This window comes from Eptatretus burgeri, chromosome 7, assembly GCF_056783735.1.
Source record: "Eptatretus burgeri isolate ZD-2024b chromosome 7, Ebu_testis_v1, whole genome shotgun sequence".
NCBI classification, from domain to species: Eukaryota; Metazoa; Chordata; class Myxini; order Myxiniformes; family Myxinidae; genus Eptatretus; species Eptatretus burgeri.
The window spans coordinates 22013730-22032551 of record NC_140967.1 but is presented as its reverse complement, the minus strand read 5'-3'; the positions used below and the strand labels follow the sequence as shown (position 1 = coordinate 22032551).

General features: G+C 45.3%; 1 protein-coding gene across 14 annotated transcripts in view; it reads right to left on the bottom strand.

Moving 5' to 3' along the window:
• EHBP1 (EH domain binding protein 1) overlaps window positions 1–10465 on the bottom strand; it is a 340218-nt gene extending 329753 nt beyond the window's left edge. For 4 of the 14 annotated variants that reach the window (XM_085887653.1, XM_085887654.1, XM_085887656.1 and 1 more), the window contains exons 1-2: window positions 10291–10465; window positions 9847–9990 (exon numbers count right to left, since the gene is read on the bottom strand). In XM_085887653.1, the coding sequence (XP_085743779.1) occupies window positions 9847–9990; window positions 10291–10430 (284 nt within the window). In that variant the 5' untranslated portion in view covers window positions 10431–10465. Of the gene's footprint in view, window positions 1–9411; window positions 9478–9827; window positions 10002–10290 lie in introns of those variants that run through there. The other 10 variants (XM_085887660.1, XM_085887657.1, XM_085887668.1 and 7 more) reach the window with 6 other exon arrangements.
• Window positions 10466–18822: the final 8357 nt, after the last annotated feature.

Here is an 18822-nt window from a genome sequence, read left to right as displayed (position 1 = left end):
CCGAGTATAATTCTGGAGCTTAAATTTTGAAATTCTACTTAATTTAAGAGATACTAGAGCTTAAGGCATGAACAGAAATTAAATAAAGCCACGAACGCTGGCGTATTTGGGCGTTTATAAGCATTGCAATGTGTCCAGCGATTTGTAGGTTATGATGATCAGGCATTCAATAATATAAGTGAGGAAAGTGGAAAAAAAAAATTATCATTAAGAAATCGTTGCAGCCTGTTCCAAGCCAAGGCATTGTTGAGCAGGCCAAAATAAATGGTGGCTTAAAGCTCTTGCGAGCTGACAGTGGGCTGACCAAGATGGCATGCCACCATCTTGTTTCGGCTTATTTTGTTTTTTTGTGATGAACACCCCCTAAATTATCTTCAAAATGGGTGCTAAAATTAACCCAAACACCCAATTTTCATTCATGCACCGCCTCGGAGTTTCCTTAGTATGCAAGCAAGGTTTGGGGTCACTTGGTTTCATGGTTTTGTAGTTATGGAGGAGACGGACGGACTGACATTTATTATTATAGACGTATACATGGAAAGGAGTCGTGATCGCCCCCCCCCCCCATTATGAATTTGTGATTACTTAAATACAGTACTGCAACTGCAATATCTCCGTGCATGTGTCAATTCATAACAGAAAGAGAGCAGAGGTTACAGGCAGGTTTTGATCCATCATGCCATTTCCTCAGGAACAAATCTCATTGGGCAGAGATTCATCTTGTAGTTCATGACAATGAAACCATACAGCCATTATGGTGAAAAACTCTGAAACATTAAGAGGCTGATGGATGATGGAACACTCAAAAAGAAGCTCTGGCCTGTACAAAGTCCTGATATGACCATTATTGAGGTTAGAAGGATACTGAAAAAGTAAAATGGAAACCAAACACCTTGGATGAATTGTGGAAAGTGACACGAGATATTTAGAACATTCCAGTCACACATTGACAAACTGGAAGGGAGCGTGAAAACAAGCTGTCATGCTCTACAGAAAGCAACGGGGGTTACATACCAAGCAAAACCAAACTCCAAGAGAGATATCAAAATTAAATACACATTCCAGAGGGTGAAAAACCGAGAAACACCACTTGCTAATGCAAGGATTCTCAAGCAAATGTTGGCCGACTGATTCTGGGATTAATAGTGCAATCACTTGCTAACACTGCTTTATGCAGTGAGCAGTTTTGAGTTTTTTCACAGATTGTAACTGAACTGGAATCCTTATTTAATTTTGATACATTTCTCTCCAGCTCCAATTTAGAGATCTTATACACGACAAGCACAATTATGAACCCCAACCCCACGTTTTTATTGCATTGTTGATGCAACGACGAATGTGGTTATCATTGGCTTTATATTTAATCGGTATGCCGTCCTGATGAGGGCAAATAAGCCCGAAATCCGATAGGTGGCTTCGTTTGATGTTAAGCTGATGTTAACAATGTAATCTTTGTCTGTTTGACAGAGTCGCTGATCCGAGGCCTCTGGGTTGGAGGTGATGCTTTGGTGTCGGACTCTGTCCAATGGAGAGTGGAAGGGGTGCTCGTCAAACTCCACATATTTCGAATTACCTGCCGATCACATCATGTGCCTTCTGGTTGAATGGTTTGCATTAGCAGGAACAATCGTCTGGGTGGCAGATGGATGGTTGTTCTTTGTGGATTATGCGGTTTTACCGTGTGCGTCAAAATCTGCGGCGATGCTCACCATCACCATCAGGAGGTGCATCTGGTGTATATGTATATGTATATGTATATGTATATGTATATGTATATGTATATGTATATGTATATGTATATGTATATGTATATGTATATGTATATGCATATGTATATACATATACATATACATATACATATACATATACGTATGAGCCTGGTGTTGGCTTCGTGGTTAGGGTGGCGGCTTGGGATCCCAGGGTACTGAGTTCAATCCCCGTTGGCTGCTGAATTAACACCAGGGGGTTGACTCAGCCTGTTATCCTTCCGAGGTCGGCGAAATGAGTACCAGTGTACTGGTCCCGGTGTATGCCCCGGTTAGAATAGGTGTACCATATCCCTGTGTGTCGTAAGAGGCGACCAGGGTTGGCGTCAGGAAGGGCATCCGGCCATAAAACATTGCCTCAATAAAAAGCCAACCCCTGCACAGCAGGGAAAAATGGCTGTAAAAACGGTCATATATATATATATATATATATATATATATATATATATATATATATATATATATATATATATATATATATATATATATATATATATATACATACATACATACACACACACACACACCCACCAGATGCACCTCCTGATGATACTGTGTGTGTGTATATATAATATATATATAAATATAAATATACATATACATACATGCAAGGCAATATATATACATATACACCAGATGCACCTCCTGATGATACTGTGTGTGTGTGTGTGTGTGTGTGTGTGTGTGTGTGTGTGTGTGTGTGTGTGTGTGTGTGTGTGTGTGTGTGTGTGTGTGTGTGTGTGTGTGTGTATACACATACATATATATATATATATATATATTGTTACGAATTCCGGCCCGCCTGGCGTACGAGCGATTGCGCAACTCCAATCGCAACCGCGTCGCCCACCAGACGGACAATTCAGTAGTGACCCTCCAGGAACTACCGCCAGGAGCCAGTCACGGCTGGGGGTTTAACCACACCACGGTCGTGCCAATTGCCCACCCGCGCAGGATAGGGTTGCTTGCCAAATTCGACCGACCGAAGTACCTGGGCAAGTAGTCGACCGGGCGATCGTACCTCGCCGCAGGTCAGCCAAGGACACGAACCGCTTAAGCGGTCCGTTCCGTTGTACAGTAATAACCGAGCAGTGTTATCGCCAACCTCGACGGATCAGATTCTCTTCTTTACCCGGGTGTTCAAAACCCACTACCAATTTATTCCACGATTGAAGATGGCACTTTCAAAAGGGAAAAAGATGATGAACGGGATTACATTTCACACAAGGACATTTATTATAACACATGTATTCAGAAGCAAGGCAGTCATGCAATGTTCAAGAAACAAATAGAAAGCGTTACCACCAAATACGAGCAATGTACAGTCACTTACACAGGTCCACTTATAGGGACACGGCGCCACAGCAGTCATACAAAAGCAAAGAAAAACCCTCCCCACAGGCAGGGAGGTAGACGGGGTTCGTAAACCTTTATGGCACGGGACCTGGAGGACCGAACGGGTCCCGTGAGACCGGAGTGTCTTACTCGCGCCCTCGTGGCGCGACGGTGGGCAGGTCACGACGTCGACTCCCCACGGCCTTGCGTAGCCACGCCTGACCTCAGGCCCCTGGCGTGGTCAGCGAGCTCTCTCTGGCGTTGCTGCTGGTGCTTTCACGGCCCACGACTGAACAAGAAAGGACGGAAGGGCAGAAGGGGCTTCAGGACCAGAGAGAGAACGACGTCGACGACCCAAACAGAAAGAGAGTGACGTCGACGACCCAGACAGAGAGAGTGAGAGCTCGACCCTGGCCACCAAGAGAGAGAAGCACTCGACCCCGACAGAGAGAGCTCATGGACCAGAGAGAGAATGACGTCGACTACCCAGACAGAGAGCTTATGGACCAGAGAGAGAGAGCGAGCTCGACCCTGGCCACCAAGAGAGAGAGAGAGAGAGAGAGAGAGAGAGAGAGAGAGAGAGAGAGAGAGAGAGAGAGAGAGAGAGAGAGAGAGAGAGAGAGAGAGAGAGCTCGACCCTGGCCACCAAGAGAGAGGAGCACTCGACCCCGACAGAGAGAGCGTCTGGACCAGAGGGAGAGAGAGCGAGCTCGACCCTGGCAACCAAGAGAGAGAGCGAGCTCGACCCTGCCAGAGAGAGAGAGGAGCACTCGACCCCGACAGAGAGAATGCGCCCCACGCGCGGTCCGCCTTATATAGCGCGGGGCTCCGCCCTTCGCTCCTCCCCATTTTTGGCTCCACCTCCCTTCGAGAAGGTTTCGAAAAGGGGCGTTCCCTCACCCCGACAACCTCACGCTGTTCATCCACCAATCGGTGGTGAGCTGCCCTCCCCCTTTTCTTCACACCAAGCGCGGGGAAAAATCCACGCGCCCAAAAGGGAACTCTTTTGGTTCCCTTTTTCGTTCGACGGTTTTCAACGCGGCTTGTTCAAAATAACAATAGAAAAAGAAAAACGGCTATCACAAAGAGTCGCAGCCCGATGAATCACACAAATTCCCTTTAAACAACGGTGGGGAACTATCTGCATATAAACTTTGCGTCATAACTGATATAAGGACCCTTAATGGTATATTGCGAAATTTCCACAGCCGTAACACTATAGATATACACACACACAATATATATATATATATATATATATATATATATATATATATATATATATATATATATATATATATATATATCTTCTTCTTCTTCTTTCGGCTGCTCCCTTTCGGGGTCACCACAGCAGATCATCCGTATGATCCGCATAGTGATTTGGCACATGTTTTACGCCAGATGCCCTTCCTGACGCAACCCTGGTCGCCTCTTACGACACAGGGATATGGTACACCTATTTTAACCGGGGTATACACCGGCCCAGTACACTGGTACTCATTTCGCTGACCTCGGAAGGATGACAGGCTGAGTCAACCCCCTGGTGTATTAATTCAGTGGCTCAACGGGACTTGAACTCAGGACCATTTGGATCCCAAGCCGCTGCCCTAACCACTGCGCCAACACCAGGCATACAATATATATATATATATATATATACACATATATATATATATATATATATATATATATATATATATATATATATATATATATATATACACATATACATTTACATATATATACATCGACCACAAGGGGAAAACCGGTGATGTCACTTTTTCTAAATTTCAGGGTTATTACACCTGCCAAAAGTTGGCAACATAAGGTTTCCTCTCACAATAGTAATTTAACAAATAACTAGGGGTGTCACATAATTTATATGGTATAAAGTTTAGCCGTGCAATGAAAAAACAAGCGTTGTCAAAGCTGAACAAGTAGAAACCCAGAGTTGTCAGTACTTTACTCCTGGTTATCTCCCTTTCATTCACGTTAACTGTTCCACCATAATATTCAGAGTTGAGAAACTAAAAAATGAAAGGTTGAAAAACTTTCACAGCATAAACTCTGAGCACTACAATAGCCTATTTGGTTATATCATGGATCTATTATTTTTGATCACAGGTTTTGTGTTCTGCAAAGTATTAAATTTAAAGTTTTCACTCAGATAAGATTGGCTTTCTGCGTCATTCATGTTAACTGTTCCATCATAATATTCAGAGTTGAGAAACTAAGTTATAAAAGGTTGTAAAACTATCACAGCATAAACTCTGAGCACTACAATGGCCTATTTGGTTCTATCATGGGCTCCGTAGTTGGTGCATATCGTGGTTCAAGCCTGGTCAAACCTTTATTGTGGCTTTTATGGGACCCACGCGTGGCTTAATGGTTAGCGAGTCTGAGTACCCATCCTCATTTGATGTACCCACCACCCAATCAACCTGCTTTGGTATATGAGGGAGTCACATGAGGTGACTTCGGCTATCGCGGGTTTATCCTTGGTTTCCTCCCGGTTTTCCATCATATTAAGTAGTACGGAGTAAGAAATGGAGAATCCGTCGTCATATAAGCGAAATACCCTTGAATATGGCGTTGAACACCAATCAAACAACAAAACAAGACCGTTTAATGTTGAAAAAAATAATCTGTGATCACCAAAGTCATGTAATGTATGCTAATAACCAACAAGCATGAATTTGCGACACATCCTGGGTTAAAATTGCATGGCAATTATTAAACAAGGCAATAACCAGTGATGTCAGTTTGCAACATTGATTCGTTCTTTGCTCTTAAATTAAATAACACAGAAGCTTGGCAAATGCTACATGCTTAATTTGATCGGCCAATGATCACTCTTCCTTTTACTGGAAAAGAAATCTATTAGACAGTTATTAAACAGTCCACCAAAGTCTTGAAACTTTGTTTTTCAGTTTCTTCAAAATTGACTTATCCTGACATCTCTGGTTTTCCTCTTGTGGTCTTCATATATATATATATATATATATATATATATATATATATATATATATATATATATATATATATATATATATATATATATATATATATATATATATATATATATATATATATATATATATATATATTGATGTATGAAGCACCAGTTTTGGCAATTAAATTTGAAGATAATGTTAATTCCCATGTGCGCAGACCTGCCTCCCACTCAAGGCAATCTTGTGCAGTTTACCTCTGGTGAGACCTTACTTCCTTCTTTATGACAAGACCAGTCCCATGCAATATTGTATGTATATATATATATATATATATATATATATATATATATATATATATATATATATATATATATATATATATATATATATATATGTGTCTGAAAGAGGTTCAGTGTGATTGGGATTAAACAGTGATGACAAAAGGTATCCAACCAAAAAAAATTGGACTAAGTACTACACCAGTTTTGTAACAAACATTATTGAGCAGACAGTCTCAGGCGATGTTACATCCTCGACCAAAAAGACTTTCTCAGGCAATATGATTAGAAGTAGGACTGCTACTTCTTTAAAGTGGAAAGTACATCAATGTAGAACAACTCATGGTCATTCATTTCAACTTCTTGTAACAAGGAAAATAAATGATTCAACTATATTGAATGGACGAGGATCATAGGTGGACCAGATGAGGTAGAGTAGGTAGATTATCCCACCTTGAAGCCCATTAATTTTATTTTATTTTATATATAACCAGATTAATAACAAGCTGGGATTTTACTAACAATACCATAGTAATGTGGCAAAATCATGCGACACTAGAACAGCATTCGGTTGAGCTCACACCTCCGCCAGGCTGAACAGTATATATTTTGTATCCCACCTGATAGGCTGGATCTGGATCCGCACCCGAACCAAAGTTAAATTGGCTTGTTCTTGTCAAGTTGCCAAGTCATCCACCAACTTATTGAAATATTGTTACATAACGTTTTTGACCCTATCTTTAAATTATGAAAATTCACTTTTTTTTAAAAAAACTATAGTATCCGGATCCGGATTATCAACAAAAATTGAAGCAATTTGGCCTTGTCATACACTCAACCTGTTCACCAAGTTTCGTCCAAATCTGTTTTCAACTTTTTGAGATATCGTGCTCACAGACAAACAAACAGGGGTGAATACATAACCCTCATCCACTTTCGGTGGCAGTAAAAACTACCTCAACTTCCTTTAAGATTAAAATTATAATCCCCAGTTTGACTTCTGTGGTTCCAGTCCAGTGTCATCACCAATAGGACACAACTATACTATCCTCACCAATAGGCTACTACTATACCTTAATCACCAAATTATGTCCATTATAACATCCTCAACAATAGGTCATGACGATACCCTCATCACAAATAGGTCATGACTGTACACTCATCCCTAATTTATGTCCATTATTACATCCTCACCGATAGGCCACTACTGTACCCTCCTTACCATTAGGTCAATCCTCCACCATCCTCACCAGTTGGCATCTCCTGCACCCTCCTCACAAGCAGGAAAATGGCATGGCTGCACCCTCCTCCCCAGTAGGCAACTCCTGTACCATCCTCACCAATAGGCATCGTCTGTATCCTCCTCACCAGTAGGCAGCTCCTGTACCATTCTCACCAATAGGTATCTCCTGTACCCCCTCACTAGCACGCAACTCCTGTACACTCCTCACCAGTACACAACTCCTGTACGCTCCTCACCAATACGCAACTCCTGTACCCTCCTTAGCAGGACACAACTGCTGCACCTTCCTCACCAGAAGGCATCTCCTGTGGCTGGACCCTCCTCACCAGGAGGCAACTTCTGTATCCTCCTCACCAGTAGGCAGCTCTTGTAACCTCCTCACCAGTACGCGACTCCTGAACCCTCCTCACCAGTACGCGACTCCTGTACCCTCCTCACCAGTACGCGACTCCTGTACCCTCCTCACCAGTACGCGACTCCTGTACCCTCCTCACCAGTACGCGACTCCTGTACCCTCCTCACCAGTACGCGACTCCTGTACCCTCCTCACCAGTACGCAACTCCTGTACCCTCCTCACCAGTACGCAACTCCTGTACCCTCCTCACCAGTACGCAACTCCTGTACCCTCGTCACCAGTACGCAACTCCTGTACCCTCGTCACCAGTACGCAACTCCTGTACCCTCCTCACCAGTCGGCAACTCCTGTACCCTCCTCACCAGTCGGCAACTCCTGTACCCTCCTCACCAGTCGGCAACTCCTGTACCCTCCTCACCAGTCGGCAACTCCTGTACCCTCCTCACCAGTCGGCAACTCCTGTACCCTCCTCACCAGTCGGCAACTCCTGTACCCTCCTCACCAGTCGGCAACTCCTGTACCCTCCTCACCAGTCGGCAACTCCTGTACCCTCCTCACCAGTCGGCAACTCCTGTACCCTCCTCACCAGTCGGCAACTCCTGTACCCTCCTCACCAGTCGGCAACTCCTGTACCCTCCTCACCAGTCGGCAACTCCTGTACCCTCCTCACCAGTCGGCAACTCCTGTACCCTCCTCACCAGTCGGCAACTCCTGTACCCTCCTCACCAGTCGGCAACTCCTGTACCCTCCTCACCAGTCGGCAACTCCTGTACCCTCCTCACCAGTCGGCAACTCCTGTACCCTCCTAACCAGTCGGCAACTCCTGTACCCTCCTCACCAGTCGGCAACTCCTGTACCCTCCTCACCAGTCGGCAACTCCTGTACCCTCCTCTCCACTACGCAACTCCTGTACCCTCCTCACCAGTCGGCAACTCCTGTACCCTCCTCACCAGTCGGCAACTCCTGTACCCTCCTCACCAGTCGGCAACTCCTGTACCCTCCTCTCCACTACGCAACTCCTGTACCCTCCTCACCAGTACGCAACTCCTGTACCCTCCTCACCAGTACGCAACTCCTGTACCCTCCTCACCAGTACGCAACTCCTGTACCCTCCTCACCAGTCGGCAACTCCTGTACCCTCCTCTCCACTACGCAACTCCTGTACCCTCCTCACCAGTCGGCAACTCCTGTACCCTCCTCACCAGTCGGCAACTCCTGTACCCTCCTCTCCACTACGCAACTCCTGTACCCTCCTTAGCAGGACACAACTCCTGTACCCTCCTCACTTGTATGAAAATCCTGTACATCGAGGAAGCATCAGTGCAGGAGATCAGTGCATCACGATCCTGGTTATAATAACAGAACACCAAAGAAGACACGTCATTGTTATCGGGGGAGAGGGGGGGGGGTAAACAAAAGCAAATGATTCAATCCGAAATCAAGTGTTTTCAAGGTAAGACACGAAACACCAATGGATACCTCCAGCTATTTAGAATCGTGATTTCCAGTTGGCCTTCGATGGAGTCATCGCCCAAGAGCAGCACCCTGAGTGGAGAGGAATTTATTACTAACAGATGCGTCCCCACCAAGCCCCACACGTCCCCACCAAGCCTAAGACACGACGGCTCGGTGCCTTCAATGCCGACAGGACGCACACACAAACACATACACACACCGTTTGTTTGTACGAACACACACACACACACACACACACACACCCAACCAATACCCGCGCACAACCACACAAGTCCGTCCGTCGAGTATCCCACGGAAGACCGAGTCCCTCTCGACGTGCGACGTCCACGTCCAACTTCTAAATATTAAAACGATAATGAGGTTTATTTCACCGACATGTGAAGTGAAACGTTGTTGCTTGTACAAGTTGAGGTAATTACCACAGCACTGCGTCCTCACCGGCTCGGAGCGAGTCCACGCGCACCTCGCGTGGCGGGAAAACCTCCTCTCGAACGTCCGTCCTCCCGCTCTTTACTTCGTGGATCCTCGATTCCAACCCTGGAGGGCCGCTCTCCACACAGGCCGCTATCCTGGCGTGCCGGACTGCAAGGAATACCCGTCATGGAGAACACGAGCCGCATGGATCTGAACTCATTCTCTGAGGTGAAAAACATTGGCGCAGGAGGCCATTTGGCCCATCATGCCTGCGCTGCACCAACCTCAGTCCAGGGCCCAAGGGGTCTCTCTCCGATTCCCCATTTGAGTAACAACTATTACAATAACGATCGTTTGAACTTCACAGCCACGTACCGTTCAATATCCGAAGCGACAACTTTTATTAATGGGACTAATTACTTTTATTCTCTGTTTATACAAAGCGAGACCGTTAATCACGCACCTTACCGGGTGGATCCGAATAAATCTTTTCCCGCTCGTTTTATTGGCATAAACGTGCAGCTTGAAGTCCTTGTGGAATTCCTTATCGCTGGAAATCCGGTCCACGTTTTCCGAATCGCTGCGAACTTCCATGGCCACACCCCCATAGACCGTAAACTTCGTCGTTTCAGGCGATGTGACGTCATCGTTATCTTTATTTAGCTTTTCGAGCGTGACAGTTTCTCTCGTGTTAAAACACACACTTGGAGGTCACTCTAGTAAAAGGTTTAACCTTACCAGGAGTAAGAGTAACTCGATGGGATTGTGGTTGATGTGCGGAGGAAGATGTTTTCGGTTTTGAGGGACGAGGGAAGACGAAGCCGGCGGGGGGTGCAAGCCTGGTGCTCAATGTTCCCCATGCCCAGGTAAGCTCCCAATCAGATTCGGATAATATTTTGGGAGCCTGGGGGCTTCAGCCACTCACAACGACGGAAGAACTTGGTGTGAGACGTCAGCAAAGACTGCCCAGCTCTGTCTCCCCAGCTCTGTCTTCCTAACCTCCTCCATTGCCAAAATAATCCGAGTAATCAAAACAACTCAGGTGATGATGATGAGCCTTCACATGCATGAGCCTTCGTGTATAAGGTGAAGAAGAAGAACCACTCCCTTCGCAGCTTCAGACGCATCTCGGGCTGCAGAGACAGTTTTCCGTTGGCTCAGGAGCACAATCCTGGATGGGTCAACACTCCGACACGGGATACTCCAATGGCTCATTCTTCCCAGGAAGCTGGTACGGTACTCATTTTGCCGGCCACGGAAGGATGACAGGCTGAGTCAACCCACCCACTGTTATGTCAACAGCACGAGGAGGGCTCAAACTCATGAGGGCCCTAAGAATCGAAGATGTTAAACCAACACCAGGTGTGCTGAGAAAAAAAAAAAACCCCAAATAAATCAAGTTTATATACAAAAGGAAATATCCCTGGTTTGTTATCCAACTAAATGTATATATCATTAGGATTTTTTTGCACCTCTAAAGGAATATTAAACAGAGTTTGGAGGTTGGATATGATGTGAAAGTTTCCATCAACTGGTGATCACACCTCGATTTAAAATTTGCAGACATTTCAAGTCAGCACCTGCAGGTTCTTGGTGGTAGAATGGCCATCCTCATTGTAGACATCCTTCCAAGACCGACAAAGCCGGTCGACAACTGGGCATCCTTCGTCATGCATCGTCCCTCCTTGGCACACCTGTACTCCTACCCACCTACAAGGCCTTCATTCACAGCTTGGTGGAGAACTGCTCCCCCCCCCCCCCCTTGGCCTGACTCCCCTGCCTCACATCTTGCTCAGCTTGATGCTGTGGATACCAAGGCCTTCAATATCATTGGAATCTCCCGCACTGAAGCCGAGTCCATGGGCTTATCACTTCGCCATCGCAGACAGCTCGGTAGTCTCTCGGTCTTCTGCCACCTCCATTCTGGTCTTGCATCTTCTGCTCTTTCCATGTTTTGTCCTCCCCATGTTGCTGCAGGGCACACCACGGTCCATCATCAACCTCCTTCTGGTAAAACTTCCTCGGTCCAGGATCACTGCTCAACTCCACTCATTTGTTTCTCTTTTTTTCCCACCAATGGAACTAACTTCAACCAGTGTGACCACTCCTTGGCTTTTTTCACAAGATCTTGGCTATTCGTTGTTCACCTTGGCGTCTTGGTTTTCTATTATAATCGCTTTTCTGAAGCCTTGTGAATTCTTGGCTTTTTTCATTGGCTCACCTTGGCATTTATGAAAATGAGGAGTGGTCACACTGACTTCAACACCCTTTTCAATCTCATTCTTCCCTCAAGCTCTTCAAGACAGCTGTTCACCACCATCTCAGATTATCCCCGATCCAAAACCATGATATTGTATGCCCTCGTTAACCCCAATCCCAAGCTCTCCTCCTTCCAGATTTCCAGTTTTTTTTCCTAAATCCATTCTGTCCAGGAATGCCAGAGCAGTAAAAGGGCTAGGGGGGCAGAATTTGAGGAGAAATAACAATAATAATAATAATCTATCTATAATTCCAGCAATGTGTGTGTGTGTGTGTGTGTGTGTGTGTGTGTGTGTGTGTGTGTGTGTGTGTGTGTGTGTGTGTGTGTGTGTGTGTGTGTGTGTGTGTGTGTGTGTGTGTGTGTGTGTGTGTGTGTCTGTATGCGACTGCCGTTTCTCGATGACCGCCAGTCCGATCTGATTGAAACTTGCCAGGAATATTGCTGGGGACCCGCGGATGTGCCTTTTCGAGGTTTGATATTAATCGGACGAGCGGTTCCCAAGTTATGGCCATTTATCTGTCGACCAATGACAAGACACGGTGCTGTGACGTCATTCGTGACAATATCGCCCCCTCTCTTGCCCCTCCTCTCTCGCCCCTCTCTCTGTAAATGTATTCACAAATGTCTACCAAGTACAACAATTAATTCAAACCTTGGGAAAAAACAGCTCTCAAACCCTTGGGAAACAGTTGTTTCCCTTGGGAAAATTCAAACCTTTGGATTAATTAATAATTTGAACAATTAATTTAAACCTTGGGAAAAAACAGCTTTCAAACCTTGGGAAACAGCTGAAACGGATAAAGAACGATATCAAACCTTGAAAAGGCACATACTCAGGTCCCCAGCGTCGATTGTGACGTCATACCAAACGAAGAAGAAGAAGAATACCCATATTTTGGTGGTCTATAGGTAACTGACAGCTCCGTCGAGGAAAAAAAAACAAATAACCTGGGTTACGTGCTTGAAGCAAAAACATACCTACTGCTTATAATTCAAAACACCTCACTGTACTGGGAAATGTGAGGACAGAAATACTACACTGCACTGTAAATGGTGGAGACTTGTAATACCCTCTACCACCTAGAGGTGGCGCTCCACGAGATACATTTACGTAGAGAATTTGCATCCTCCCCCTCCCCCACCCAAGACCACTGGCAAAGATAGAAACACTCCCATAATTAGTTGGGGTCATGCTGATCCTATGTATCAAGTCTGAATGTAATCAGCCCAGAACTATCGGAGTTGCACGACAAACAAACACCAGTCCGTGAATTCTAGTGAAGATGTCAATTGGTGATCGTGAACTGCAAAGCACTCTCCCTATCAAACGTATCTTGATGGCAACTGTCGGCTTGTTTGGTGGCGCCATTCGCTGCCAGGATACGTAGAGGTATTTCGCAGTGCCAGGATACGTCGCAGTGAAAATTGATGAAATACAGGACAGATTGGAATCGGTGGATCGTTTATTGAGGAAGTCTGGAGATCTGCATGATTCCTAAAGGCTCTGAAACATTTGTGATGACAAAATTCCTGCCAAAAGATATGATGCAACTTGGAAACCTGTTACATTAGAGAAGTTACAGCAATGTCATCAGACCTTTTTGGGGATACATGTGACAAGACACTTTCTGCCCCTTTTTTTCCGAGCAAAATGCAGGAGGGACAATTATCCCTCCCTCCCCCCTCCAGCGTCTCTGGCCGTTGGCCTTGGCAGGTGGACACAGTGTGGGAGAATTAGCATAAGAACATAGAAAATAGTTGTATAAATGCTAAACGTGATGGAGTTCATGGAAGGAGAAAATCCTGGTAGGACGGGGGAGTGGAGAGAGTGGAGAGAGAGGAGGAGGACGGGGGAGTGGAGAGAGAGGAGGAGGACGGGGGAGTGGAGAGAGAGGAGGAGGACGGGGGAGTGGAGAGAGAGGAGGAGGACGGGGGAGTGGAGAGAGAGGAGGGAGGGGAGAATTTTTTTCGTGAATGCTCAGGAATGGTCCGCCCATTGATTGCACAAAGGGAAGAAATACGGATAGACAACGCGGAGATGGACAACGCGGAGATGGACAACGCGGAAATGGAAAACGCGGAGATGCGGCTCCGCATGCCGAGATGGGACTTTGCATTATGGGATCTTCCATAAAGGGACTTATGGAAGTTCCTTCTGCCTCGTTCCCATGGGAGAAAACGGGAAACGAACAGTCTCGACCTTGAGAGGGGAGAGAGAGGAGAGGAAGGTGGGGGGAGAGGGAGGAGAGTATGGAGGAGGGGAGAGGGAGGAGGGGAGAGGGAGGAGAGTATGGAGGAGGGGAGAGGGAGTAGAGTATGGAGGAGGGGAGAGGGAGGAGAGGATGATGGAGGGAGAGAGAGCAGTCCCGACCTTGTCTCATTTGGTATAACTCCCCCTTCCCCTTCGATTCCCTATTTCCAAATTTTTCTATGAAAGTTTGGGAATGGTCCGCCAATTGATTGCACTAAGGGAAGAGACATGGAGATAGACAACACGGAGATGGACAATGCGGAGCTGAACCCGGAGATGCGATCTTGCACCCAGAGATGAACCCGTGCACTCTGCGGCATTCCATGAAGGGACTTTGGGTCCCTTCTGCCTCTTTCCCATGGGAGAAAATGGGAAACATTCTCTGATGCACTGAGTAGCAGACAGTCCTGACCTTGTCTTATTTGGTAAAACTGCCCCTCCCCCTTCAATCTCCTACTCCCAATTTTTTCCAAGAAAGTTTGGGAATGGTCCGCCCAGTGATTGCACAAAGGGAAGAAATGAGGAGATGGATAACACGAATATGGACAACAAGACGATGGACAATGCAAAGATGAACAACGTGGATACGCGAACGTGCATGCTGAGATGGGACTGTACACGGTGGGGCTTTAAATGAAGGCTCTTCAGGTCCCTTCTGCCTCTTTCCTGTGGGAGAAAACGAGAAACAATATTTGATGCTACGGGTAGCAAACAGTCCCAACATTCTTGCTTTATTTGGTAGAACTTCCCCTCCCCCTTCAAAATCTTATTCCCAAATTTTTTTCGGGAATGGTCCACCCATTGCTTGCACAAAGGGAAGAAACACAGATAGACAACACGAAGATGGACAATGCAGAGATGGTCCTGGACTCTGTCTTTTGCATTCTTTCAAACCTTGACTCTGTTACTGGACCGGACCGCATCAGCTCACAAGTCCTAAAAACCTGCTCTGCTGCTCGTGCACATCCCCTCTCTCTGCCCTTTCACCCTGTCATATTCCCAATGTCATCTTCCATCTGCTTGGAAATCAGCCAACAGTAATACCCAACATAAAACGTGCAAAAACTGATCCCCTTAATTGCAGACCGACCGATAAGCTGACTTCCAATCATCAGCAAGGTCATATAATTCATCATCACAGTTGATTTTAAATCCTTCCTTTTCTCCAACAACCCCATCTGAGATCACCAATTTGGTTTCAAACACAGTCACTCCACCTTCAACATGCTGCGTCTGCTCTCCCAAAAATGGATGGAGATCCTCAATGCCAGACGTGAAATCAGAGGCATCTCCCTAAACATATCTCGTGCTTTCGATATGGTCTGGCATCCCTCCTTGTTCTCCACACTCTCTGCTTATGGCAAAAAGGCCAACTCCACACATGGCTTACTGACTTCGACTCTCACAGCCAATGTGTGGCACTGAATGGAATCCTTTCATCTCCTCTCCCTGTCAAGGCTAGAATTCCCCAAGGCAGTATTCTGGGCCTAGTTATATTCCTGATCTTCATCAATAATCTCGTTGACTCTCTGGAAAATGCTCTTTAACTATTTGATGATGACTCTCATCTCCTCTTCCTCTCCAGGCTGGAGTTCCTGAAGGCAGTGTTCTAGGCCCTGTGCTTTTTCTTGTTTTCATCAATGATCTCTCAGACATTCTGGAAAATCATTTTTACCTCTTTGCTGACTACTCCACCCACAACCGTACCATTTTTCATCCCTCTGATCAGCAAGCAGCAGCCTCTTCACTCTCTTCAGACCTGGATAAAAATCACAAGCTGGTCAAACACTTGGCACATGTCTTTCAATCCTGATGAATCTCACACTCACGATGTCTCTCCGAAAGGACCGTCTGGAACCCCCCTCCCCCCTCTTTTTTATCTACTTTTATAATAATAAGTCCCCTTGAAGAAATCCTTTCATTCAAGCTTTTGGGCCTCCAAACTGTCTTACATTCAAGCCACATATCCAAGCTGGCCTCCAAAGCCAGTCACGGACTGGGCATCATCCAACATCGTGCAAAGTCTTTCCTTGGCACACCTGAGCTTCTTCTAAGCACTTACAAAGCTTTCATCCACAACCTGATGGAGTACTGCTCTCCCCTCTGGGGTGGTGCTCCTGTCTCACACCTAGCTTGACTTCATGCCATGGAATCCACCTCCTTCTACACCCGTTAAACCACCTCCTTCAAATTCCCTGTAGTACCATCTTGTTTACCCCACCCCATCCCTCTCTCTTCCACAGAGCTCTTGTCTCTGTTCCCCACTATTTTCTCCCACCCCTCTTGTCTCCTGCCTTGTTATATGTTCTCTGTGTTAGCTCTTACACGAGCCTCGACATGCTATACAAAAAAAAAAAAAATTAAAACATGACAACACTATGCCATGACATTCCTCATCCTTCAGACAGGCAGGCTGTAGCCTCTTCCCTTTCTTCAAATATTGACAAAATCACAAGCTGCTCAAGCACTTGGAATATATCTATCAATCCTGACAAATCTCACACTGTGACTATCTCTGAAAGGACCATCTGGCAAACCCTCCTATCTACTTTCTTAACGATCCTCTTGAGGAGGTTCAGTCATTCAAACTCCTGTATCTCACAATCAGCATGATCTTTCTTGGGCAAACTACATTTCAAAGTTGGCCTCCAAAGCCAGCCGCCGACTGGGTATTCTCCATCATACTAAGTCCTTCCTTGGCACGCCTGAACTCCTCTCAACCTACAAGGCATACATCTGCAGCTTGATGGAGAGCTGCTCTCCCCTCGAAGCTAGCTCCATGAACTGCTGCAATCCAGCAACTTGGCCGGATACATAAATATCCGGATTAACTTCCTTGAGCAAGAAAAACTTTTACGTCAAAAGACATCTTCCCGGCAAGGGTGCACCAATTTCTTCCAAAATTCTGTCATCCTTTGTTAATGTACTTTGAAGATATAGCTCTGCTATTCAATTTGGTCCAACTGCCCTACTTTTACAGAAAAGATAAATCCTGCCTCTCACATGTTGCAAGATCATGTCACCTTTATTCTCTGGACATAGATTCTCATTTCATAGTTCTCCGCCATCTTGTCGAAACTGTCGACCAAAATCTTACAAGAATGTATACTTAACCACACTAATCCACAAACTCGCCAGCAACACTCCTTCCAGATTCTCCTCTGCTTTATTCCTGAATATAATTGTTAATGTCTTCTCAGCAACAATGGTTGTCCCATACTTTGTGATTTCAACAACTGCCTCCCCCGTCTACACCAATCCTCTTCACTTTGAACAACCTCAGCCACCTCGCTCAATCTACTGCCTTTAAAAACCTATTGAAAAATCATGAAGATCTGGTTAGAATCAAAGCTTCTCTTGCTCAATATCTTCATCATTGCTGTTGCCCCTCATTTCCATCAACTGTTCAGAAAACCCTTTGCCGATGCGTTATTTTGTTTTTGCTTCAATTGCACGAATCAATATCTTCAACATTTTGTTTTTCATATGGAATCTTTGGAGTCGGATGCCACCAATAAGGCACAAAATACGAGTTTTCTGTTTGAAAAATGTAATTGTGCGATGCATCCATTTCAAGTGCATTATGCTCTCACATGAAGGGAATTCAGACTCCCCTTTCCTCCTCTCTCCACAAACAAACACGACATAGAATATTATGTATTTTGTATTCAAGTCACAGAACACTTCAAAGACAATTGATGTGCTGTACAATGCAGCACCTTCCAAGTCAAACACAAAATGCGTTGCTCTCAAAACAATTCCGCAAGAGACAGCATATAAAACGTCATGCATGCTGGCATGCTTCAAACAGTAATGGTCATTTGTCAAAACTGGGGAGGTCAGACATAGATAGACATCACCATCGTGTACCCAGCTACCTTTAAATTTCATGTCGGAACCACATCAACTTCATTATATGAAGAGCAAGATGTGTTTGTGTTTGCACTCGTGTCTGTATATACTCGTAGACCAAAAAAAAAAAAAAACAAATAGAGAGAGAAGAAAAAGGTGGTGGGATACATCACATACTGCATGAGATTGCAGCTCGAGTACAGTCAGTTGACTTGATAAAGAGCGAGAGATTATTTGAGTTTACAAATACTAAAAATATCTTCAGAACACTTTAATACTCTGCAACTGGTTGGTGTCACATATAGCAAAGCAAACTACTAAGTCACAACTAATGGTACCTGAAGACTGAAAAAAGTAAGTGCACAGCATACCATGATTAATGGGAATATGAAGGGTATTAGGTGTGTGAGAAAGGTGTTGACATGTGGAACTAGACAACACTCGTGGAGCACATACCTCCGCCAGGCTGAACAGTTTATGTTTTGTATCCCACTGATAGGCCGGATCTGCATCTCGCATGCCGCAACGTATCCACGGGTGCCACCACAGATTCGACTTAACCAAAGTCGAAATGGCGTATCCACGCGACTTAACCCAAAGTCAAATCGGCTTGTCACCGAACCAACTCATCCACCAA